The sequence below is a fragment of the Monodon monoceros genome, unplaced genomic scaffold (assembly GCF_005190385.1).
Source record: "Monodon monoceros isolate NGI ecotype Baffin Bay Population unplaced genomic scaffold, NGI_Narwhal_1 Super_Scaffold_1, whole genome shotgun sequence".
In the NCBI taxonomy this organism is placed as follows: Eukaryota; Metazoa; Chordata; class Mammalia; order Artiodactyla; family Monodontidae; genus Monodon; species Monodon monoceros.
In genome coordinates, this window is record NW_021703765.1 from 37,502,626 (window position 1) to 37,530,441 (window position 27,816).

Below are 27,816 nucleotides of genomic sequence, written 5' to 3' on the forward strand. Positions count from 1 at the left end.
GGGGAAAGCTTTCAGTCTTTCACCATTAAACATAGTGTAAGCTGTGGGTTTTTCCATACATGTTCTTTATTATGTTGAGAATAAAAATATTCCTACTTTGATGAGCGTTTTTTTTTCTTATCATATAAGGATGCTGGATTTTGTCATATGCTTTTTTTCCCCCACTAATTGAAATGATCATGTGTTTCTTCTTCATTCTATTTATATGGTGTATCATATTGATTGATTTTTGTATTTGAACCACCCTTGCATTCTTGGGATAAATCCCACTTGGTCTTCATGTATAATCTTTCAATATGATGCTGGATTTGGTTTGCTAGTATTTTGTTAAGGATTTTGTATTCCTTGTATACCACATATTCATAAGTGATATTGGTCTACAGTGTCTTCTTGTGATAGTCTTCCTTTTTTAAGTTGAAGGGGCATATCTTCTTGTTACTTGGTGGCCATTCCAAGAAAGCCAAAGATAGTTTATGGAAAAAAATGCATTGTTCTAAATTTGAGGCCTGTATTTGGGAAGATAAATTGAGAAATATGGTCAGAGGACCCAAGATATGAAAATAAGTCGTAATTATCTAAGGGCATAAACAGTTACAATCACTATTTTGAAAACACAGCAATAATTAACAATGTCAATAAATACAGATCTAATTGCATGGTGTGGAAAGCCATGGTACACTTGTTAGGGGAACCAGTGACTAAAACCGCCCACCTTAGCCAGGCCCGATAGTAATCACTTGCATGAGTTATCTTACAGCAGGAGATCCTACTAAGGAACGCAGAACTAACAAGCTACCACCAGCTGGAAGAATTTGGGAAAGGTCAAAAGGAGAGAGGAGACGTCAGTCCATATGTCCTAACAGCCTCCCAGAATCCTTCTTGCTGGAATCCATCTTGGCAGAGTGATGCACAAACCTTTAGGAAGGACCCTGAGTCAGAATGATTGGCCAGAGACAACCCGGAAACTAACTCCATTACCATAAAGCCTGAGACTGTGAGCCACGTGGCACAGCAGTTCTCCTGGGTTCCCTTACCCTGCTGCTTTCCACCCGGGCACCCGTTCCCAATAAAGTGGACATATGAATTATATATATTCTCTCCACAGCTAGATTTTGCTCTCAGTGACATATATGTAGATATGTATAATTATAAATAACATAGACTAGTGGTGTAAGTACTAAATAAGTCATTCAAGTCAGTTAATGACATAGAAAGGAAATTCTCACATGTATTGGACTGGTTGGGAAAGAAAAGAAGGTAGAATTTAAGGTGGTCTTTAAAGTTAAGGTAGACTTGGGGCTTCCCTGGTGGCGCAGTGGTTAAGAATCTGCTTGCCAATGCAGGGGACACAGGTTCGAGCCCTGGTCCAGGAGGATTCCACATGCTGCAGAGTGGCTGGGCCCGTGTGCCACAACTACGGAGCCTGCACACCACAACTGCTGAAACCTGTGTGCCACAACTACTGAAGCCCGTGTGCCACAGCCGCTGGGGCCCACGCACCTGGAGCCCATGCTCCGAAACAGAGAGAGGCCACCACAGTGAGAAGCCCATGCACCACAACGGAGAGTAGCCTCCACTTGCTGCAACTAGAGAAAGCCCACACACAGCAACAGAGACCCAATGCAGCCAAAAATAAAATTAATTAATTTAAAAAATAAAGTTAAGGTAGATGAGATAGAGAAGAAGGGAGTGGGAAGAGTTGGAATCTCAGGTGAAGACAATTTGGGAGAAGATATGAAGCAATTTTGGTGGCTTCAGGGCTCAGGGAATAGTGTTGAAGATACTGTTAGGTCTTGGGAGGCAGGTTAAAGTTGGACTACGTTAAGGCTTAGAACTAGACTAAGCAGATTGGATAAAGAAAAGGATGTAAAATGAGGGAAAGAGAAGAATGTAGAGATAGGAATTGATATTGGAGTGAGAGGAAGAGGAAGGAGAGTTACCTCACCTCTTGAGATATCTCTGAACCTCAAGCTGTAGTGACATTAAAAATGGGAAAGAGAAGCTATACTTATAATCAAACAAACAAATAAATAGGCAAAGTTCTTGAACAGTGTCTCCCAAAAGATGGCTTAGGAATTCCTGTGGTTTCTTATATACCTTCCTTGAAATTTCTTGTATTAATATTTAGAATATGACAGCATCTGTCTTCTGTTTCTTTTGTGAATTATCATAGTTAAGACAAGTGCTATGTCCAAATGTGCTGAATTAATTATGAGATTTCTGAAATTAATTTTTAACTATGTAATATGTTCTTGTAAAAAATGAAAACAATTCAGACACAGCTTAAGGGCACCAATTCTTATCCTCTCTTATTTGCATACTTATGAATTCTTATAAAATATATACTTTTATAAAACAAACGTTATACTGTACTTATTTTTTGCAACTTAAAATAAAAACAATCCACCATTGGATTTATGAATCTTTTAAACTGCTGCATGTATTCTGTAAGATGAAGTATCACAATTGATTTAGCCATTTACATGAAGAAAGTCCCAACTCTTCACTGTTACTGAGCTGGACCACACAACTAGCATTTGGCGCCTTGTGCAAACACGCTGGTGTTTAAGGGATTTTTAATTACCCCTTGGTAAATACATTTTCTCCCAGGAGGAGGGTTCTAAGCCTGGCAAACCCCGCCCCGCCTCCGGCCCAGACCCAGGGGGCACGCCCCCCGACCGCCTCTCCAGGGCGCGTCTCTTCCCCGCCCCTTCCGCTCGGCCTCGACGGAGCCTGTTCGGTGGGCGGGGCGTGGGTAGGCCGTGACGTCACTGCCGGCTGGTCGCCATCTTGCTGGTTTGCGGCCGATCTTGGAAGTGGCGGCAGCGGTGGTGAGGGCGTGGGGAAGGGTGGGGTGAGGGGGCGAGGCCGCGGCGGGGGCGGCGAAACTCTCCTCCCCCTCAGCCTCACCGCGTGGGACGGCGTGAGCACGGTATCGGAGGGATGTCCGCTTTCTCTGAGGCGGCGCTGGAGAAGAAGCTGTCGGAGTTGAGCAACTCGCAGCAGAGCGTGCAGACCCTGTCCCTGTGGCTAATCCACCACCGCAAGCACTCGCGGCCCATCGTCACAGTGTGGGAGCGGGAGCTGCGGAAAGGTGAGTCGGCCGCGCCTCTCGGCCTTTCCCCGCCGCTCCCTGCCGCTCCCCGCCACCCGGCCAGTTCCCTGGCATCCCCGGGACTACCCCCCTCCTTAGGAGCCCCACTCCCCTAGCGACCCCAACTCCCGGCTGCCCCGCACGCCGCCTCCCCAGGGCCCCGGGCTTCCTGGCGTCGGTGGTCTGCGGGCCAGGAGGAGCGGCGTGTACTGCGCTTCCTGCAAAGTCTACGTTTAGTAGGTGTTGTTGAAGAAGGTATTGTATAAAGGATTAACATTTTTATTGGTTTAACGCGGAAACAGTAGCCAGGGGCTCAGCACTCCGCACCTAATTACAGTCAGAAATTTAGGCAGTCAGGTTTTTTCGTTGGGTACATTATAATGGAGGCTAGAGGAGGGGGAAGATTGGTATGGGGAGATACTTCCATTATTTCTATAACACATCAACTCAAACTTGTAAAATTAAGGAGAATCATAGTTTTAGAGCTGGGGAGTGTAAAATAAGATGCGTGATGCAATGGAAAGAACTCTGAGTTTGTAGATTTTAGAGGAGATGGATTAGGGAGATTTCTTAATTTCTGGATTGCAAGTGCCTCACCTGAAAATGAGGGAATTAGATTAAGTTGATCTAAGGTCCTTTCTTGCTCTATGATTACATGCCTCTGGGGCAGCGTCTTTATTTTACAAAGCATTCTATATTGCTCCTGTAAATGAAGTTAACTTTTTTTCAGCTGTAGTCTGCTGTCACTAAAATATCTAGAAGAATCATTTCACTACTGCAGAGCAGATTTATCCGTAAGAACTGATTGTATGATGGACGACTGAAAATTAAAATATTTCATTTGCTTAGTCTGAATTTGTACCTTAATTCTTATTTCATTCGATAAAGAGAATGGGCACTCTTAATTGTTGTTTCAGACATACTGATGTACCTGATATGATGGTTATTATTAATTGTTTTAACAAGCCATTATTAATCAAGTAGATGCTTGTGTACTGATCCATATGAAAGCCACATGATGATTAATATCAGAGCCAAAATGTGGCATTGGCTATATAGAGTGGAGACATTCTGTATGTTTTCTTGTGTATTTGCTTGTGGTTAATCCCTTAGAACAGTGGTCTCCAACCTTTTTGACGCCAGAGACTGGTTTCATGGAAGACAATTTTTCCACGGACCTGGGGGGGAGCAGGATGGTTTGGGGATGATTCAAGAGCATTACATTTATTGTGCACTTTATTTCTATTATTATTACGTTGTAATACATAATGAAATAATTGTACAACTCACTATAATGCAGAATCAGTGGGAGCCCTGAGCTTGTTTTCCTGCAACTAGATGGTCCCATGTGGGGGTGATGGGAGACAGTGATACCCTAAGTGTGTTGCTTATGTCCAGTCTACTCCGTAAGATGCAGCTTAATTGTCACTTGCCACTCACTGATAGGGTTTTGATATGTCTGCAAGCAGTTGATTTATTATGGTCTCTGTGCAGTCAAACCTCTCTGCTAATGATAATCTGTATTTGCAGCCGCTCCCCAGCGCTAGCATCACCGCCTCAGCTCCACCTCAGATCACCAGGCATTAGATTCTCATAAGGAGCATGCAACCTAGATCCCTGGCATGCGCAGTTCACAGTAGGGTTCGTGCTCCTATGAGAATTTAATGCTGCTGCTGATCTGACACGAGGTGGAGCTCAGGTGGTAATGCGAGTGACGGGAAGCGGCTGTAAATACAGATGAAGCTTCGCTCACTTGCCCACTGCTCACCTTCTGCTGTGCAGCCCAGTTCCTAACATGCCATGGACCAGTACCGGTCTGTGGCCCAGCAGTTGGGAACCCCTGCCTTAGAATAAGTTGATGTAGAGCCCTGTTTTTCACTTCATATGTAAGTGTATGTGTATTGGCTCTCATGGAGGAATTCACCTGTGAGTGGCCAAAAAGGTTTGAGAAACACAGATATAAATGTCTGGCAGATAGCTGTGAACTTTGAGAAGGCAGGAATTGTCTTTGCTTTTCTACCTTACTAGATATGAAAATCAGCAGCAGGTTTATATTTGGGGGTGGGGTGGGGAGGGAAGAAAGAGCATAAGGATTGGTACCCAAATTGTTCTTAAGAACTACCACAAATCAGTAGAAAAATGGCCATACTGTTAAAGGCATTTTACGTAAGCGGAAACCTGAAAGGCCAATAAATGATAATCTTACTAATCAAGAAAAAATAAATCAGTGAAGTACCACTTTAGACCCTTTGGTTTGCAAAATTAAAATTATGATAGGAAATGCCCTGCCAGTCCAGTGGTTAGGACCCGGTGTTTTCACTGCCTGGGGCCCCAGTTCGATTTCTGGTTGGAGAAGTAAGCTCTCGTGGGGTACAGCCAAAAAAAAAAAAAGAAAAACAGGTGTGACAGTACCTAGGATTGGTGAGGATGACAGGAAACAAGAACTCTCTTACACTGCTGATTGTAGTGTAAAAAAGGAGATGAACTTAGCAACCTCTAAAGAAGTTGAAGGTATATGCCCTTTGGCCTACCAGTTCCCTGAATATATCCTGGAAACTCAAGAAATTATGTTTATTGTAGCCTCTTAATAACAAAATTAGATAAACACTTTAAACATCTCATTAGTTAGAGTATGGACAAATATATTTTGTCTTTCATACAGTATAATATAATACTGTCCAACAGTTTTGTGAATGAACTAGAGCTGCATGAAACAACATGACATGAATGTTGGGCTAAGAAAGCAAGGTGCAGACCAATATGCTATATAGTGAAAGTTTGAAAACATGCAGAACAATACTCTATATTGTTTACAGGTATCTGTAGCTAGAACATGCATAGAAATGATTAACACCATAGTCCAAGATAGTGGCTACCATAAGGAAGAGAGGGAATGAAAATGGATCTGTGTTAGCTTATAGTACATATATATGAAACATTTTTTGAAACAAATGGAAAATGGTAAGATGTTCTATTAGCTGAGTTTGGGGATGTTTTCATATGTTAAAATGTTTCATAAATAGAAAGAGTTAAAGGCATATAAATAGATGCTTTAGGAGGAGAGTAGTGTTGGGTGATGATGGTGATGATAGAAATGGTAGTAATAGTGGAGGTGATGATCATGCTGCTGCTGCTGCTGCTGCAGTTCTCAGTGTGCTCTGGGCTTTTCTGCCAAGGGTTTCCTTTCCTTGACACACGATTGTGCCTTTGTAGGGTGTAGCCATTATGTCCTCCCCATTCTCTGCAGTTTTGCTCATCAACTTTAGGATCCTCTCTTTCCTTTAGCATAATGATAGTGACAGTAATTTACTGAGTACAAGGCATTGTTTTAGACATCTTACTGTGATATCTTGACTCCTCACATTATCTCTGCAAAGTAAGTATTTTTGAAAGGAATTGATCAAATTTGAAATGTCAAGAAATTAAGGAAAATTAGTTGAACATTTTGTATTAAGCTAGGCATTCTTTAGTTTCTTGAAGTGTTTAAAGAAGACAAAAATGTGACATTGGTAGGAAAAATTACTGCTCAAAATATGGGAATGAGTAGGTAAAATGATACGTCAGATATGGTAATCATGCAGTTGTGAAGATTTCCCCTTTGTCTACTTTCCTTATTTTTGTCTCCTTTAAAGAAAGATAATTTCTTTTTGGAGGAATATACCCCGTGGCCCTTATGAAGACCAAAGTAGCTATAATTTCCCTGATAAATGCAATAGAGTGTAACCAAAAACATAAGTGACCATTTTGTTGTTTTGTAACAGCTCTATTGAGTTATAATTAAGATACCATACAATTTACCCATTTGGTTTTTAGGATATCATATATTGTAAAACCATCACCACAATAAATTTTAGAACATTTTCATAACCCATGCCTTTTAGCTATCATTCCCGCTTCCCCACCTCTAGGCAACCACTAATTTACTTTGTTTCTATAGATTTACCTTAAATGGAATCATATGATATATAGTCTTTTGTGACTAGGCTTCCTTTGGTTAGGATAATATCCTCTAGGCTCATTCTTGTTGTAGCATGTATTTAGTACTTCATCCCTTTTTATCGCCAAATAATAATCCATTGTATGCATTTATCCATTCATCAGTTGATAGACATTTGGGTTGATTCCACTTTTTGGCTATTATGAACAATACTGCTTTGAATATTTGTGTACAAGTTTTTGTGTGGATGTGTTTTAATTTTTCTTGGATATATACCTAGGAATAGAATTGCTAGGTCATATATGAACTCTACATTTAATGTTTTGGGGAGTTGCCAGACTGTTTTCCACAGTGACTGCATCATTATACATTCCTGCCTGCAGTGTATGAGGGTCCAATTTCTCCACATCTTTAACAACACTTATTATTATCTGTCTTTTTGATTATAGACACCCTGTTGGGTGTAAAGTGTCTTGTGGTTTTGATTTGTGTTTCCCTGATGACTAATGATGTTAAGCATATTTTCATTTGCTTATTGGCCATTTGTATGTCATCTTTGGAGAACTGTCTGTTCAGATCCTTGCCCATTTAAAAATTGCATTGTCTTTTTTTTTTTTAATTTTAGAATTTTATTTTTTTTTATACAGCAGGTTCTTATTAGTTGTCTTTTATTATTAAGTGTTCTTTATTTTATTTTTTAAATTTATTTTTTAAAATTTATTTTTACATCTTTATTGAAGTATAATTGCTTTACAATGGTGTGTTAGTTTCTGCTTTATAACAAAGTGAATCAGCTATACATATACATATATCTTTATGTATTTTACATACAAGTCTGTTATCAGATCCATGACTTGCAAATATTTTCTCCCATTCATTGGGTTGTCTTTTCACTTTCTTAATACTGTCTTTTGAAGGTGATTGTGTTAAACTCTGAACTTCTCAGTAGTGGGCTAAATTATAAATTAGACCACTAATTAAATTATATGTTGCATTAATTGCTGTAGAAATATCATCCATGAAGGTACCAGAATTTACGAAACAACACTGACGGGCTCTTTCCTACATGCAAGTACAAGAACAAGTCTCTGCAAGAGTTGTAGAAAGAGAATAGATAGGAGGAAGTTCTTTGCAGTTGATTAGAGTTGCTGCTTTCAGTAGTCTAGTTGATTGAGTCGTTTACACTTGCCTCTTGTATGTTATTCATATTTGAGTCTTAACAAAATCATAATTGTCTCAGCCCTTTAGAGTATGTTAATTCACCCTGTATTTATTATCTTATATGTGTCTAGCATTGGATATATTCCAGTCATAAAACAACGTGTTTTTTTGGTTTTGTTTTGTTTTGGCCATGCCGCGTGGCTTGCGGGATCTTAGTTCCCTGACCAGGGATTGAACCCGGGCCACAGCAGTGAAAGTGCCAGGTCCTAACCACTGGACCGGCAGGGATATATTTATATGTCAAATATATTTCAATTAAAAAAATAAATAAAAAGAAAGAAAGTTGGTCCCTGCCCTCATAGAATTTGTAGTCTCATGGGGAGGGCAAACAAGAAAATTGTAAATATAAATTTTGTATTAAGTGCATTTAAGGGAGGAGAACCTTAAGTAGTTAGATGGTGAGGGAAATGATCTCTGTAAGGTGACCTTCAATTAAAGACCTCTCTGAACCAGCTATGCCATAAGTGGGGAGGAGGTATTCAGCTACTGGGATATGTGAAGATGCTGAGGCAAGAAATAGCTTGGAATGCAAAGAGCCAAACCTGGGAATGTTCAGCCCTTGAGTGCTCGTTACTGTTTTTCCCCAACTGGCAACAATTAAAATATTAAAATGCCTAAAGTTTAGATTTTCCTTCTATTTGTAATCACTTGTTAAAATCAGTACTTTGTTATCAATAAACTGTATTAGACATCTTTCAGGGAACTAATTATCACTTTATATTGTATTATAGACTGGGGGGTTATGTGTTGGTTATGAAGTAGATAGTGGGTTCCTATAGGTGGTTGTTTTCCAAGTTTTAGCCTGCATAATCTCAACATATTGCCTTTGATAAAGGTTCTTAAATATGTCGAATTAACATTTATATTCATGAATATGGCTTTAGGTTTGTAAGTGGTGCTAAAATAAGTATATTCTTAGATACTCTATTTGGTTTTAGAAAAATACAAAAGGTTAAGGAACATTTTTCATCCTCTTTAAAAACATGTAGCCATATAAATCCTTAAAACGAAGAGATTCTGTTTTTGAATTGACAATTCAGTGGCTTTTATATTGTCTAATACTGTTATTTTGGAAATACTGTACTTTTTTGTAGTTAGAATTAAACAAGTTAGACAGTGTTTATATTTCGTTAATTACACTAAGAATTTGTTTTTCTCAAATCTGTATGACTTTTATGCACCTCAGTGTAGTCATCATCCAGCTGTAACAGTTATATTCTTTGTTAACAACTTTAAAAAAGTTAACTTCTTAAAATATCATCAAATATCCAGCTAGTATTTGTTTCCTTGATTGTCTCACATTTTTTTAAATTTTAGCCAGTTATTTGAATCAGGATGCAAGTAAAGTTTCTTCATTGCATTTGATTATTATATTTAAGTTCCTTTACATCTATGGATTCCCTCTTTTATTTTAAATTTATTGTTTGAAAAAATCACATTGGTTGTTACATAGATATTCTCAGGGTCTAGACCAGGGATTATCGACTGTATGATTAAAGGATCCCTTTATTTTTGTAAAAATTATTAAAGGCCCCTGATCTTTCATTTATGTTGTTTATATTTACTGGGAGTTATATTAGAACGTGAAACCTTGAAAAATATTTAATAATTATTATTTTAAAACTGTGGTACTAAATTGATTTTATGTTAACATAAAATGACATTTTTAATGAAAAATAACTTAAAAATATTAGAGAAAGGAGTGATTGTTTTACATTTTTGCAAATCTTTGTCTGTCTTAATTAAAGACAGCTGAATTCTCATGTCAGCTTTTCCATTCAGTCTTCTTGTGATGTATATCACATAACCGCAGGAATATAACACTATACACAGGTGAGAGGATGAGAGCGAAAAAGACAAATAATGTCTTAGTATTATTGTGAAAATAGCTTTGAGTTCATGGACTCCATGAAAGGGTTTTGAGGACCCGCCAACAATTCACAAACCAGATACTAAGAGCTAGGCCATTTCCTATTATTGGTAGTTAGATCAAGAGGCTAGCACCCATTGCTTTGCCTTAAGCAGACATATTCCCTCCAAAATGTTAATTCCTACTCAGTGTGAACTTAAACCAAATTTATGAAATTTCCCTTTGGGTTATAATATAATTTTCTTTAGGTTCTCTTTCCTATAAATACAGCTTTTTAAAAAATCGATGATTTGATGTTGTTTTTACGGCTCCAAAATTTAAGGGAATTATCCTTAAATTTCTAATAAAAATAAAGGTGTGTGCCTGCATTAAACAAACATAATTATAGTTCATAATTTTACAAGTGTATTTTTGAATAAAATGAAATTTTCATTTGATATGTAAAAGTTTCTCCTGTTGGTTTCCTTTACTCAGCAAATACCTATTGAGTTCCTGCTCTGTTGCTAGACCAAGGATGATTCAGTGGATAAGGGAGACATAGCTTACATATCAGTCAGGGCAACAGACTCTGCTAAATTAGTAACTTCATATTGATACAAAGAGAAATATCAATGTAATTGGGAAACTAGCTTAGTTTAGGCAATTGATTTGAGATTTGAATTTACTAGGAGCTGTACAAAGTATGTAGACATAGTTTTTACTGTTGATTTAATCGTTTGAATGTCGTTTTATGTCAAACAAAGGTTATTTGACATTTTAAATGTAACATTTCAGTTCACAACTCCTTTTTGGAACTAGACAGGATAATAAAGTAAATATTTTAGGTAGACTTTTAATGTTTTATGTCTGCAAAGAACTTTAAGTGATTTAAGATTTTTAAAATCCTTTTGTTTGTAAAAATGTATGAAGAGGATTATAATAATGAATTATTTATGTAGTCACCTTGCAGTCATCTAGGTTATTTGGTCATTTTTGGTTCTCTTGGCTTTTATCAGGTACCTGTTAGTCTTGTTCTTCTTCTTCTTTTTTTTTTTTTTTTTTTTTTTTGCGGTACGCAGGCCTTTCCCTGTTGTGGCCTCTCCCGTTGCGGAGCACAGGCTCTGGACGCGCAGGCTCAGCGGCCATGGCTCACCGGGGCACGAACCCGTGTCCCCTGCATCGGCAGGCGGACTCTCAACCACTGCGCCACCAGGGAAGCCCTCTTGTTCTTCTTTTTATAGCTTTTCCTTAGTCCCTTTTATATCTATAATAACTGAGAAACTAAGAAAAAAATTACCATTCTATATACTTTCCGGGTGTATTTTTTAAAATACAGTATATTTTAGTGGGTAGTAACATGCATGTAATACGAAATTGAAAAGTCACAAAGGCTCCTTTCCACTCTTCTCCCCCTGCCACCCATTTTCCTTACCCAGAATCAATCTGTTAAGTTTATTCTTCCAGAATTTTCTATGCATATATAGTCATCTACATATGTTACAGTTTCTTTCTCTCTTTCATGTTTAGACAAATGGTTGGATATTATATAGATTTCTCTGTGCTTTTGCTTTTCTTTTTAATATATCTTTCAGATTATGATGTATTTATATATATGATGTTGCCTCAATTAAAAAAATGACTGCACTGTATTCCATTTTATGGATGCACCAAAATTTATATAACTGTTACTCTATTGATGAACATTTAGGATGTGTCAGTTTATCTTATAGTTTATAAGTATTAATTTATGTTACTAAATATTCTTATTTTCTTAACGGTTTCAGCTGATAGAAGTGGTAGGCATTGGTTTATCACACCATTTTTTTTAAGTTCTTTTTACCTCCACCTATTTGAAATGCCTCCTTTAACATACACTCAGTTTTCATATATATTTGGCATATTTGTAGACTGTCATTCTGCTCCATTCATCGGACTACTCATGTATCACTGTCACACTCTTTATTATGTTTTCACATCTAGTAGGACATCCTGCTCCAACCCCCCGCCAGGCTGCAAATTGCTCTTCTTTTTTTTTTTTTCCCAGAGTTTTCTTGTGTCCTCTTGTTTTGTTTTTCCATATAAACGCTAGAATCAACTTGTCATTTGCAAGAAAAAAATTATTTTGGTATTTTATTAGCTCAAAGAGAATTCACATCTTTTTTTTTTTTTTCCTTTCTGCATGGCATGTGGGATCTTAGTTCCCTGACCGGGGATTGAACCCGTGCCCCCTGCAGTGGAAGCTCAGAGTCTTAACCACTGGACTGCCAGGAAATTCCCGAGAATTTACATCTTTATGATGGCTAATCTTCTTAGGCTGAGAACCGTGCAGTCTTATTCTAAATGTATTTGTTGTAATTGTTTAAGTAAGTGGTTCTCAAACTTGTTCAGGTATTCGTTCATGAGGCCTTGTAAAGCCCTGTGAAGACCATCACAAAATGCACATTTAAGTTTACAGTAACTGTATAACTTTGCACTAAATGTATCTCATTTAATTCTAGTACAGGCTAATAGAAGAAAGTGTCAGAGGATTGTCATGTTATGCAAAAGCACTTAAAACTGAAAACATTTACATTCATTAACGTTTTGTTTTTTGTTTTTTTTTTTTGTAAATTGGGAAAATGGTTTGCATTGGTTGATTTTTGTGATGACATTTTGGTCCAGTTCAAGGAATATTCTTCTTCAAGAGCATGGTTTAAAAACCTTATCTATTTATGAATGGATGAACAAGATGTACATATATGCAATGGAATACTACTCAGCCATAAAAAAGAATGAAATAATGCCATTTGCAGCAACATGGATGGACTTAGAGATTGTCATACTAAGTGAAGTAAGTCAGAAAGAGAATGACAAATGCCATATGATATCACTTGTATGTGGAATCTAAAACATAACACAAATGAACCAATCTATGAAACAGGCTCACAGACCTAGAGAATAGACTTGTGGTTGCTAAGGGGGGCGGGGGAGGGATGGACTGGGAGTTGAGGGTTAGTAGATGCAAACTATTATATGTGGAATGGATAAACAACAAGGTCCTACTGTATGGCACAGGGAACTATATGTGATAAACCATAATGGCAAAGAATATAAAAAAGGATGTATATATATGTATAACTGAATCACCTTGCTGTATAGCAAAAATTAACACAACATTGCAAATCAACTACATGACAATTAAAAAAAAACCTTTGTCTATTTAATTCAACATGCTGTTTTCATCTCTTTAGTATTGGAATAAATCATAATGTGTGTGGTATTCTATTTTATAGATTATTCTTTTAAACAAGGAGGTTTGGGTAGTTAAGGACCATATTTTTCCTGAACTGTCAAAAAATTCAGTTTTCTTAGTAGAAAATCATGAGTTATCTTGAAGAGCACTTGTGATGGTTAATTTTATGTGTCAAATTGACTGGGCCACAGGTGGCTTTAGTTATTTGGTCAAACAGTATTTTGGGTATGTCTGTGAAGATGTTTCTGGCTGAAATAAAACATTTTAATCTGTAGAGTGAGTAAAGCAAGTTGTCCTCCTTAATGTTGATGGGCCTCTTTCAGTAAGTTGAAGGCTGGAATAGAACAAAAAGGCTGATGCTTCTGTGAGTAAGAGGGAAACTTGTCCTGCCTGACCGCCTTCTTTCCTGCCTTTGGACGTAAAGTGAAACATGGGCTCTTCCCGGATCTTGAGTCTGCTTTCTGACAAGTGCTATGCCATCAGCTCTCCTGGGTCTCCAGTTTGCTGACTGCAGATCTTGGGACTTGACAGCCTCTATAATCACATGAACCAGTTCCTTATAATGTCTTTCTGTGTGTGCACACACACCTTATTAGTTCTGTTTCTCTGGAAAACCCTGAGTAATGTGTACATAATCCAGATTTACAACAATTTAATTAGTAAATCAACTAATACTTAATGTGGATTTAATCAAGTTTGTTGTTTTAGAATTTTAAAAATGCAGTTGATGTGCTATAACTAGCACATAGAAAATGCTTAATGATTAAGAATAATTTCACTTTATATATTTTTAAAATTTTTTAAAAATTATTTTTATTTATTTTTTTGGCTGCGTTGGGTGTTCATTGCTGTGCACGGGCTTTCTCTAGTTGCAGCGAATGGGGGCTACTCTTCGTTGCAGTGCACAGGCTTCTCATTGCAGTGGCTTCTCTTGTTGAGGAGCATGGGCTCTAGGCGCGTGGGCTTCAGTAGTTGTGGCACGCGGGCTTCAGTAGTTGTGGCTCACAGGCTCTAGAGCGCAGGCTCAGTAGTTGTGGCACATGGGCTTGGTTGCTCTGCAGCATGTGGGATCTTCCCGGATCAGGGATTGAACCCGTGTCCCCTGCATTGGCAGGTGGATTCTTAACCACTGTGCCGCCAGGGAAGTCCCACTTTATATATTTATAATTGACACTTTAGGTGTAATTTTTGCTTTCTTCCATCAATATGCTGATGATTCAATATTCTTTTTTTTTTTTGTAGCAGTCTCAATGTCACTGGATTTCTCGAGCACCTCAAACTCAGCATGTACAATGCAACACTTTGTCATCTTTCCCCACTCTTGTCCCACTTCCCTGTTACTCTTCCTGTATTTCCTATTTGAGTGAAAGGGATTACCGTCTACCAGTTGCCTAATTTCAGAACTTCAGGATTATCTTGACCCCTCTCTTTATACATACCTCACCTGCAGCTTTTTTATTGCTATTTTAGCAGTATTCTGTTTGTCTCTGCTATCCCATCCCACTACCCAGCTCCTCATCTTTTACTAGCACTCTTGCAGTAATCCTACTCCTAGGTATATATTCAGAAGAATTGAAAGTAGGTATTCAAGCAAATACTATACAAGAATGCTCATAGCAGTGTTATTCACAGTACTCAAAAGGTGGAAACAACCTGAACGTCCATTAGTGGATGAATAGATTTATGTGGTATATCCATGCAATGAAATATTATTCAGCCATAGAAAGGAATGAAATACTGATTCATGGTACAATGTGGATGAATCTCAAAAACATATGAAGTGAGGACTTACCTGATGGTCCAGTGGTTAAGAATCCTCCTGCCAGTGTAGGAGACATGGGTTCGATCCCTGCTCCAGGAAGATCCCATGTGCTGCGGGACAACTAAGCCAGTGCGCCACAACTACTGAGCCCATGAGCTGCAACTACTGAGCCCACGCGCCACAACTACTGAAGCCTGCACGCCTAGAGCCTGTGCTCCGCAACAAGAGAAGCCAATGCAATGAGGAGCCTGAGCACCACAACGAAGAGTAGCCCCTGCTTGCTGTAACTAGAGGAAGCCTGTGTGCAGCAACGAAGGCCCAACAGCAGCCAAAAAAAAAAAAAAAAAAAAGGAAAGGAAAAATGAAGAGAAAGAAGCCAGACACAAAAGGTCGCATATCGTAGGATTTCATTTTATATGAAATATCTGTTGAATACCAATAGAATAGATGATTCCACAAAGGGAGAAAGTCGTTGCCAGAGACTGGGGGGAGAAGAGTAATGGGAAATGAATGACTGTTTAATGGGTATGAGGTTGTCTTTGGGGGTGACAAACGTGTTTTGGAAATAGATGTAGGTGATAGTTGCACAACTATATGGTAAATGCTCCTGGATTATACACTTTAACATGGTTAGTTTAATGTAATGTGAACTTTCTCTCAATTAAAAAAAAGATGATATAGGGAATTACCAGCGGTCCAGTGGTTGAGAATCCGGGCTTTCATTGCCAAGGGCACAGGTTCGATCCCTCGTTGGGGAACTAAAATCCCACAAGCATTACAGTGTGGCCAAAAAAATAAATAAATAAAAATATAAAAATAAAAAAGGGTGGGGCTTCCCTGGTGGCGCAGTGGTTGAGAATCCGCCTGCCGATGCGGGAGACACGGGTTCGTGCCCCGGTCCGGGAAGATCCCGCATACCGCGGAGCGGCTGGCCCCGTGAGCCATGGCCGCTGAGCCTGCGCGTCGGAAGCCTGTGCACCGCAACGGGAAAGGCCACAGCAGTGGGAGGCCCGCGTGCTGCAAAAAAAAAAAAAAAAAAAAAGTGATATAAATACATTGCACTTTTATGTGTCTTTATATTGTTGTCACAAACTACATTTTTTTTTTTTTTTTTTGGCTGCGCAGTGCACCATGTGCGGTATGCAGCATGCGGGGTCTTAGTTCCCTGACCAGAGATTGAACCTGGGCCTCCTGCATTGGGAGCGTGGAGTCTTAACCACTGGACCACCAGGGAAATCCCACAAACTACATCTTATATATGTTGTGTGCCCATCATCAGACTTATTTTATACATTTCTATTTTAATTCACATAGGAAACAAAAAGAGAAGTTACCAACCAAAAAATAAAGTAATACTGGCTTTTATATTTACTTATGTAGATACTTTACTGATGTTCGTTATTTCTTTATATGGCTTCTAGTTATGATCTAGTGTCCTTTCATGTCAGTCTGAAGGACTCTCTTTAGCATTTCTTGTAGGAGACATCTACTACCAATAAAGTCCTTCAGGTTTTGTTTACCTTGAAATGTTCTAATTTCTTCTTCAGTATTGAAGGGTAGTTTTGCCGGATTTAAAATTCTTGGTCGACATTCCCCACCTCACCCCCACCCCCAGGGGTTTAAATATGGCATCTCATAGCCTTCTGGCCTCCACAGTTTGATGAGAAATTGTTAATTTTATTGAGGCTCCCTTGTGTTTACATGACAGTGAGTCGCTAATTGCTGCTTTCAAAAATTCTTTGTCTTTGGACAGTTTGATTATAATGTTTCTCAGTGTGGGTCTCTGAGTTATTCCTACCTGGAGTTCATTGAGCTTAGATTCGTAGATTTATGCTTTTTTAAAATTTGGGGAGTTTTGGGCCATTATTTCTCCATATATTCTTTATGCACCCTCTTCTCTTTCTCAGACTCCTATAATGTGTGTTTGTTAGCTTGGTGGTGTCCCACAGGTACATTTCACTCTGTTCTCTTACCTTTATTCTTTTTCTTTCTGCTCCCCAGACTCCATTTCAATGTTCTTATCTTCATATTTGTCAGTTCTCTTTATTCTTGACATTTTCTCTGGTGTCACCTCCATGTACTTTTTATTGCTATTATTATAGCATTTAACATATAGTATTTTAGTGGTTCTGTGTTGAGTTTCTTATTACTGGAGGACTGAGCCTATTCCTTTGTTTCCTCAACGTAGCATACAGTAGATACACAGTAAGTATGTGTTGAGTGAGCTACTGAATGAATGTTGAAAAGTATATAGAATCTGAGACTTTTAGAGCTAGAAGGAGTATTACAGAATGTTTTGCTGTTTTTTTTTTAAGAGTAGTGCCTGAATTTGGAACTTCTGACATCTTAAGGCAAATATTGAACTCCATTTATAAACATTTACCTGATTGAGAGAAAGACTTGAAAAATTTCCAGCTTTTTCAGTCTATCATATTGTTCTGCTCTTGCCATATTTATCCATCTTTAGAGAAGTGGTTCTTAAAGTGTGGTAACTGGATCCCCCTTGGTGGATCACCAAGACCCTTTTAAGAGGCATATGGGACAAGGTAAAAAATGTTTTCATAGTACTACTAAGATGTTCTCTCTCCCCTGGCCCTTTTCACTGTGTTGGCATGTTCTGTGGTGGTGTAAAAGCAAAGGTGGGTGAAAACTGGTAGTGTCTAATCAGTAGTCAAGGCAGAGACACCAGACTGTACCAGTAATCATTGTATTTTTCACACCACACGTTCACAGCTTAAAAAATATATCACTTACCTGACAGTGCTCTTCAGCGTAGCTCAGATTACTAATTTGGTTAAATCTTGACCCTTGAGTGCATGTGTCTCTGTGCGTGTGCACTTTTTTCGTTGTGTAAAGTGTACATAACATAAAATTTAACGTTTTAACCTTTTTTTCTTTCTCTTTATTGTGGTAAAATATACATAATATAAATTTACTATTTTAACCATTTTTTAAGTGTACAGTTCAGTGCAGTTAAGTCCATTCACATTGTTTTGCAGCTGTCATCACCATCCACCTCCAGAACTTTTTTCATTTTCCCAAACTGAAACTCCATTCCCATTAAACAATAATTCCCTTTTCTCTCCCAGCACCTGGCAACCACCCGTCTACTTCCTGTCAGTTTGAATTCAGCTACTCTAGTTGCCTCATTTAAGTGAAATCATACAGTTTATTCTTTTGTGACTGGCTTATTTAACTTAGCATAATATCTTCAAGGTTCATCCATGCTGTAGCATGTGTCAGAACTTCTTTCCTTTTAAAAGGCTGAATAATACTCTTGTATGTATATACCACATTTTATTTATTTGTTGATGACATTAGGGTTGCTTCCACTTTTTGGCTATTGTGAATAATGCTGGTATGAACATGGTTGTACAAATATCTGTTTGAGTCCCTTCTTATTTTGAGTATGTACCGAGAAGTGGAGTTGGTAAATCATATGGTAATTCGATGCTAATTTTTTTTAAAATAAATTTATTTTACTTATTTATTTTTGGCTGCATTGGGTCTTTCGTTGCTGCACGCAGGCTTTCTCTAGTTGCAGCGAGCGGGGGCTACTCTTCGTTGTGGTGCTCGGGCTCCTCATTGTAGTGGCTTCTCTTGTTGCAGAGCACGGGCTCTAGGTGCGTGGGCTTCAGTAGTTGCTACACATGGGCTCAGTAGTTGTGGCTCACAGGCTCTAGAACACAGGCAGGCTCAGTAGTTGTGGCGCATGGGCTTAGTTGCTCTGTGGCATGTGGGATCTTCCTGGACCAGGGCTCGAACCCGTGTCCCCTGCATAGGCGGGAAGATTCTTAACCACTTTGCCACCAGGAAAGCTCTCTGTGTTTAATTTTTTGGGGAACAACTGTACTGTTTTCTGTGCCATTTTACATTCCTACTTGCAGTGCACCAGGATTCCAATTTCTGCACGTTTTCATCAGTGCCTGTTATTTTCTGTTTTTTTCTTTTTTGTTTTGAAAAAAGACATTCTAATCGGAATGGAGTGGTATCTGTGGTTTTAATTTGCGGTTTCATAATGACTAGTGATGACTATATATGCAAGAGTTTTTTGCTAGGCTCGCTCTTCTATTTTATTGGTCTATATGTCTGTCCTTATGCCTATACTACACTATTCTGATTACGATAGTTTCCTAGTAAGTATTGAAATCAGTAAGTATGAGTCTTTCAATTTTAATTTTCTTTTAAAATATTGTTTTGGCTATTTGGGATCATTTGGGAATCTATATGAATTTTAAGATGAGTTTTTCGATTTCTACCAAAATGCCATTGGGAGTTTGATAAAGATTGCATTTAATTTGTAGGTTGCTTTGAGCAGTGTTATCTTAGCAATATTAAGTCTTCCAATCCGTGAAAATGGGATGTATTTCAATTTATTTGTATCTTCTTTTATTTCTTATTATAGTTTTCAGTGTACAAGTCTTACACCTCTTTGGTTAAACTTATTCCTAAGTATTTTATTCTTTTTGATATAATGGTAAGTAGAATTCTTAATTTCTTTTTTGGATCATTCATTGTTAATCTATAGAAATGCAATTCATTTTTGAATGTTTTGTATTCTGCAACTTTGCTGAATTCATTTATTAGCTCTAACAGTTTTTTTGGACTCATTAGGGTTTTATACAAGTAACATCTGTGAACAGAGATAATTTTACCTCTTCCTTTCTAATTTGGATGTCTTATTTCTTTTTCTTACCTAATTGCTATGGCTGGAAGTTCCAATACTGTGTTGAATTAAAGTGGTAAAAGTGAACATCCTTCTCTTTTTCCTGATCTTAGGGGAAAAGCTGTCAGTCTTTGACTATTGAGTATTGCATTAGAGGTGATTAAATATCTTTTTAATAATCTGTGTGACAAAATGGGAAGTCTACATAAAGTACCGTATACTGAACATTCTGGAGGAAATAACGCCTGTGTGATTGAGTTGTGAGCTAAATCAGACGCTTTTTTCATGGAGCACCATTTTATTTGAAAAAATGACAAGAGAAACTGTGATTATTCAGACACGGATATTTGGCAGATGTTTTCTCAAAAAAATGAATATAATGAACCTGTTCATCAAGGAAGACAACTGACAGTATTTGTTACCCATTATAAAATTCAAGTTTTCAAGCAAAAATTAGAATTTTGAAAAACTCAAATGTGCCTTCATGAGCCTGACAGCTTCCCAATGCTTTTAAACACTTTTCCAGTGAAATCAATAGTGATACTTACAAATGTGATTTTTTTATATTGCCTAATAAAATGTTTCAGCAGTTGGAATGTTTGTGTAACTCAGCAAACCAGTATTTTTCAAAAGACTTATGCATGATGTTACAAAATTATACAGGAGTCAAAGATCCATTCAAAGAGCATGGTAGCTTAAAGTATTTTAATGTAAGAGGGTTTTAGCCGTTCATTGATATGTTTTCAGATTCCATATTACAATTTAGAATCTTTTTAAAAACTACAACTTGTTGGATTTTGGTGTAGTTTCAAAGAATATCCACAATTATCTGTAAAGACTGTTAAAACACTTTTCTCTTACCAAGTTTATATTTGGATGTGGTCTGCGTTTTTTTCAACTTTACTTTTACTAAAACAATATATTGTGGTATGTTTAATAGGAAGCACATATGAGAATCCAGCTGTATTCTGTTGAACTGGAGATTTGCAAAAACGTAAAACAATATGACTCCTCACTTAAAATTTTTTTGATGGAAATATATTTTTTAAACAAATGTTATTTATGTTAACATATAATTTTAAAAATTGTTTTTAAATGAACTAGCACATGTCTTAAGAATTCCTCTGTTTTAATTTTTAATAAGGTAAGTATTGGTGGATAAAAGTTTTTTGGGGTTCTCAAGAATTTGTAAGAGTATGAAGGGGTCCTGAAACCAGAAAGTTTGAGAGTTCTCAGATTAACAGAGACCATGGGTGCTTTGCATTAATTTTCTTTTAGTTCATCTCTGTCTTGCCTAGTTTAATGTAGTAATTGTTTTCGTTTTTAAAGCTTTAGCTTTCAGATTCTTTTGGAGTTAAGTCACTGAAATTGATATTAATGTTTATAAATAAATATGTAGAGTGAACACTGGATTTTGTTTCAACCACCCTCTTCTGGGAGTGCTTTTGTAGTGATTTTTTAGCTTCAAAACTAGAGGATTAAAATGAAATTTTTGAAAATACTGTTTATTTTTCTGTAACTACAGATTCACATTCATTTGTAAGAAATAATACAGAGGGGTCCTGTTTACCCATTTCCAGCTTCCCCCAATGATAGCATCATGGAAAACTAGTTTAAAATAAAATCTCTATAATTATAGATATTGCAAAACATCATAACTGTAATATTGACATTGATATAGTCAAAATATGGAACATTTCCATCACCACGAGGAACCCTCATGTTGCCTTTTAATAGCCACATCCACCTCAATCCCGGCACACCCTCATTTAACCCTAGTTTATTGAATTTTTCTTTTATGCGTTAATGCTTTTAGTGTCAAGTTTAAGAACCCTGCTTAGCCCTGGATTCCAAAGATTTTTTTCCCTGTGTTTTGTTCTAAAATACTTATAGTTTTGCATTTAAGTCCATGATCCATTTTGAGTTAATTTTTATATAATGCGTGAAATTTAGGTCAAGGTTCAAATGCTCCAGCACCATTTGTTGAAAAGGCAGGCTGTCTTTCCTTTATTGAATTGCTTTGCTCCTTTGTCAAAATTGACTTGAGCGTATTTGTGTGAGTCTGTTTCTGGGTTCTCTGTCCTATTCCATTGATCCATGTGTGTCTCCCTCCACCAATGCCACAGGTAATCTTGATAGCTATATGATAAGTCTTGAAATTGGGTAGATTGATTCCTTCCACTGTATTCCTTTGCAGAATTGTTTTAGCTACTCTGGTTCTTTTGCCTTTGTCTGTAGACTTTAGAATATAATCTGGTCTATATCAATAAAAATTATTTTGCTGGGATTTTGATAAGAGTTGCATTAATCCTGCATATCAGTTTAGGGGAAATTGACCTCTTTATTATGTAACATCTTCTAATCCATGAACATGGTATATTTCTCTATTTATTTAGATCTTCTTTGACTTTTTTTTTATCAGTATTATGTAGCTTTCAGCATACAAGTCCTGTACGTGTTTTGTTTTATTTACACTTAAGTATTTCAATTATTTTGAGCAATTTAAAGGGATATTTTATTTTTAATTTTATTTTTCTCATATTTATTCCTAGTATATTGAAATACAACTGATATAATAGCCAAGACATGGAAACAACCTGAGTGTCTATCAAGAGATGAATGGATAAAGAAGTGAGACACACACACACACACACACACACACACACACACACACCACAGCAGAATATCATTCAGCCTTAAAGAAGTGAGGAAATGCTGCCATTTTTAACAATGTGGATGCACCTTGAGGACGTAATGCTATGTGAAATAAATCAGAGAAGGAAATACTGTACAATCTCACTTATATGTTGAATCTTTAAAAAAAAAAAAAAAGCCACAAACCCAAACTCAGAAAAAGAAATCCGATTTGTGGTTGCCAGAGGTCGAGGTATAGGAGGGGGAATTGGAAGAAGGTAGTCAAAAGGTACAAACTAACAGTTCTAAGATAAATAAGTAGTAGGGATGTAACGTACAACAGGATGACTATAATTAACACTGTTGTATGATATGTATGACAGTGTTAAGAAAATAAAGCCTAAGAGGTGTCATCACAAGGAGAAGAAAATTTTTTTATCTTTTTGTTTTTGCGTCTATACGAGATGATAGTTAACTTACTGTGGTAATCAGTTCACAGTATATGTAAACCAAACCGTTACGCTGTACACCTTAAACTGATATAGTGCTGTATGTCAATTATATCTCAAAAAACTGGGGTGGGGGAAGCAGCTTTTCCTTTATTTTTATGTGTCAATTTCATTTTTTTTTTTTTTTACTTATTTCCTCATGCTTCCTTGTGTTTATTTTGTTCTTCTTATTCTAGGTTTTTGAGGTGGGAGCTTAGATTATTGATTTTAGACTTGTTCATCTTTTCTAGTGTGTGCATTTAGTGCTGCAAGTTTCTCTCAGCACTGCTTCAGCTTTATCCCACAAATTTTGTATTTTCAACATATTTGCATATGCTAGTTGAAGCATTTTTATGATGGCTGCCTTAAAATCTTTGTCAATAATTCTCAAATCTCTGTCATCTTAGTTTTGGCATCTACTGACTGACTTTTTTCGTTCAGTTTGAGAACCTCCTGGTACTTGGTATGATGGAAATTTTGCTGATCCATAGATTTTTTTGTATTATATTATGTTATGAGACTCTGGACCTTACTTAATCCTGTTTAAGCTGGGTTTCTCTGACACTACCCCATCAGGGGAAGGAGGTGTTCTTTGTTACTGTTGGGTGTGAGTGGGAGTTCTGGCTCCCCACGAGACTTCCACTGATACCACAGAGTTGCTGGGCCACGGTGGAGGTGCTGACTTTCCACTAGGCCTTCTGTGACACCACCCCAGTGAGTGCCTCCTTACTGCTGAGTGGGGTGGAAGTCCAGGCTCCCTCCTTTGCCTTCTCTGACACTACTCTGGAGAGGTGTTGGGCTTCCACATTACAGCCTTTGCTGGTGTGGATGTGAGTGGGGTCACAGATTTTTCTTTTTTCTCTTTTCTTTTCTTTTCTGCGGTGTGTTTGGTTGGAGTAGATAGGGTATTTTCTAAAAGTTTTTCTGTCTTGCTAGGCTGCCCTTTTCCTGCTCCTTTGACGAGAGTGAGAAGGCTTTTTTTGGAACTTTTTATATCTGCACCTGTTAGGATTTCTGGGGTGCTGGCCTCTTCAACTTTGAATCTGAGATATATGAGGCAAAATGAAAACTCTGGGAACTCGCCTTGTGTTGAACTCCCAAGGTCCCTAGCCAGTCTTCTGCCTTTTCTTTTCCTATGTTTGGTTTATGTATAATGTCTAGGATTTGTAGTTGTGCTTTGCAGGAGGAATAGGGAAAAGTATGTCTGCTCTATCTTCTCAGAAGCAGAAGACCTCTACAAATTGGGCTTTCTGTTGGAATTGGTACACATCATTTGGAACTCTGAGACTAGTGTGTTCTACCAGTATTTTCTTGTCTTTGATATTATAGGATATTTTCAGGCTTGCCTGTTGTGTTAGTATTTTAACAAGCTTATTTTAATGTAACTGTATGCTAAACACTAAATTTTACTTTTTATCGGTTTAAAACATACATTTGTTGTATGTGTTTTAAAGTACAGTAGTATGTAAAATTGCTAAGTAAAAATTGATTGCAGAGAGGTCAGATATTCCCAGATTAATCTGTAAATTCAGGGCAGTCTGTAAGAAATGTAAAACTAATTCTATAGATCATTGGGAAAAGTGAATGTGGAGGAAGAGCCAAGGCAATCTTTGTCTCGTGAATTTTGACAGTTTTGAAGGGAAAACAATAATGAAAGTAGTGTGCCCTTTTAGGTATCCACGTAGACTGTAAAGACATTGAAATTAGAAGAGTATGATGTTGGTAGAGGAAGAGAAATATATATATGAAAGGAACAGAGTAGAGATTTGTGAGAAGACCTATTTTATGTGGGCATTTGCTAAATTAGACACTTGAAACTCATGTGATAAGAGATGGAATATTAATAAATGATTCTTAGATTCCTAACTAATATCATATGAAATTAATCCAGTTGAATTAAAGATATAACATTGAAAAGAATCAACTATGGAGTCATGTAAGAAAAATACATATTTATAATCATTTCTAGTTTTGGATCATGAAAGGACTTTCTAAATACAATATAGGCCTTGAGTCATATAGGAAATAGATTTGGCTACATAAAGTTATAAAATCCCTGAATGCAGAAAATATCAAATTTTAATTTAAGCAACAGATTTGGAGAAAATATTTGCACTACCTAAAACAGGAAAAAGCTAATATGCATAACATATAAAATGCTCCTGTGAGTTGATAAAAAAACAAACAGCTCAGTAGGAAAATGGGGAAAATGATGTGAGTGGGGAACTTGAATTGAATTCCTTCAATTTACAAAAGAAGGAATATAAATGACTGAGAAATCAGCTTTAGTAATATATAGGGAATTGCAAATAAAAACAGGATCATTTTACTCCCGAGAGATTGGCAAAGATCTTAAATATTAATAGTATTATGTTGATGTTGGGAAATGAGCATTTTCACGTGGTAGGAGTTCAAGCAGTTGGCCTTTTTGATGGGCAACTTGACAATATCTGTCAAAATTTAAACTGCATACCTATTAACCTATCACCTCTGCCTGTCAAAATCTATCCTATAGAAATACTTGCTCAGGTTTACAAACATAAAAGGTATTAAAGATTTGAAACAACTTTTATATATATATATATACATATATATATCATGTGACTAAGTAGTTATTAAAAGGAATGAGGCTCTTAAAGAGAGTTTGTAACAGATCTGTTTATGAACACAAAAATGCTTTGGATATATGAAGTGTGAAGAAAACTGTAAAACATTATGTGTAACATGATCTTACTGAAGAAAAAATTCTGTGTATGTGTGTATCTGTGAATAAGTATATAGTATTTGCAAAGGCACATTAAATGGTATGAAAAGAATACACATACTAAATAATTAACTCATTCATGGTGAGGGTGTGGAGATGAAAGGAGATTTCACTTTTTATGCTCAATTTTTATTTAATTTTTAAATTAACTGTTTATCATAGACTTAAAATTATATACAAAAGTAAGTAAAGACAATAAGATTTTGAACTTCCATGAACCCATCACCCAGCTGCATTGTTACTAACGTTATACCTTTCTGGTTTCATCTACCTAAATCTTTCCTACCCTGATACCTACTTATTTTCCTGTTTTTTTGTTTTTTTGTTTTTTTAAAGCAAAACCCAGACTTCAAACCATTTAAAACACATATGTCAGGATATATTTATAATAGATAAATTAAGCCTTATATTAAAATTTTAATGTAATTGTAAGAGCTCTGTCACACCTAACGAAGTTAACTTTGATTTTTGTTGAACCTAGTCCATGTTCAGTATCCTAGATTCCTTGAAAAATGTCTGTTTATAGTTAATGTTCAAAGTAGAATCCAAAAAGTTCCACTCATAACATTTGGTTAACAGTTCTCTTTAATTTGTGCCCCGTCTCCCCCTACTTTTTTTCATGTAGTTTACTTGTTGAGGAGACTGTGTCACATGGGCTATAGAATTTCCCTCCTTAGGCGTTTGGGTAATTCCATCATTATGGTGTCATTCCCAAAGAATACTGCATTGCCTGTGTTATGCACTTCCTGCTGCATCACATTAAGAGATACCTAATGTCAAGTTGTTCTATATTTAGGGATGAGATTGATCAGTGGATTCAGTTGTTATCATTATGAATCCATTATGAAGTTCCTCATCACCTTTCACCCAGTGATTTTAGCAGCTTCTGATGGTGGTTGGTTAGACTCCTTATTTTATCAGGAGTTGCAAAATTATGAATTTCTAGTTCTTTTATTCTTTCTGTGTTTATTATGCAGAATTCTTTTCTAACAGTGGCTCTCAACAAGTGTAGGCCTCTGCAGCATCAGTATCACCTGGGAATTTGTTGGAAATGCAAATTCTTGGGTCCTATCCCAGACCTACATCAGAAACTATTGGTAGGAACCAGTTATCTGCGTATTAACAAGCCCTCTAAGTGGTTCTGAGGCATGCTGCAGTTTGAGCATTTGTTGCATAAGAACTTTCTTCATCAGCCATTGTTGACTCTGAAATTCAGTTCATCCAGGAAAAGGAGGATAAATGGCTTATTTTTTCCCCCTTGTCAGCTAAATTAGTTCTTTAGCAACCTTTTTTTTTAAAGTATTTTTTATGAACTTATGGATTTTTAGCTATTTGTGTTTCAGACCATTGTAGTCGTTCTTTTTGATACTCTTTTGCCAGTGGCAGCATCTTGGGGCATTGCTTGTGTCCTTTGGATACAACCTTGGTAGTTTTTAAAATAATTTTCTTACTTTCTATCACGACGAGATGTTACAGGCTCATCTTATGTAGTTCCTGCTTTTATTAACAAAATGTGATTTAGGGACCATAGTATGTGTTGATTGATTTCAGTGCATTTCTTTGAGTGCATTTAATTACTTTAATACTTCTTTCATTGGTAAATGGGGGTAATAACTTATTCTGTAGGGTTGTTTTGAAGACTAAATGAGATATGTAATAAACTTTTAGAACAGTGCCTAGGTAATAAGAAACTAGTCAGTATTATTTTAAAGATACTCTTAATAGGCCAAAAAAGTTTTAGTTTCAGTTCCACTCTATAAGCATAATGTGAATATACAATGTGATGTGTATTCTTTAGAACTCTTCCAGTTCACAGTGTCTTTTATAGTGGTGTAATGGTCCAGGATGAAGTTTGTGCTTTTCAAGATTTTAAGAATTCATTTGTTGTGTATACCAAAATGAAGGTTTTTAAAATTTGAGGAAGCAGAATTGCCTTGGGCCTTTTAGAATGGGAAAGATGTCCATTTGTCTGGGCCTAGGTGGAGTTTTTTTTTAAACCAGACATTGAGACAGGAGAGATCATGGGTAAATGCCCTTGTAGGACAAAGTCAGTTGGTGGATCACCAAGTCAGTACTACCCAGAAGCCCTTTTCAGCATGGAGGCTCAAGTTAATCATTTAATATATAGCTCATATGTTTCCATGTTATGACTTCTTTGTTGGTAACTCT

General features: G+C 36.9%; 1 protein-coding gene across 3 annotated transcripts in view; it reads left to right on the forward strand.

Moving 5' to 3' along the window:
- The first annotated feature begins 2,754 nt into the window (after window positions 1–2,754).
- The window catches only part of RPRD1A (regulation of nuclear pre-mRNA domain containing 1A), a 72,509-nt gene continuing 47,447 nt past the window's right edge, over window positions 2,755–27,816 (forward strand). Inside the window, exon 1 of one of the 3 annotated variants that reach the window (XM_029228850.1) lies at window positions 2,755–3,094. In XM_029228850.1, coding sequence (XP_029084683.1) covers window positions 2,944–3,094 — 151 coding nt within the window. In that variant the 5' untranslated portion in view covers window positions 2,755–2,943. The remainder of the gene's footprint in view (window positions 3,095–27,816) is intronic. The other 2 variants (XM_029228834.1, XM_029228841.1) reach the window with 2 other exon arrangements.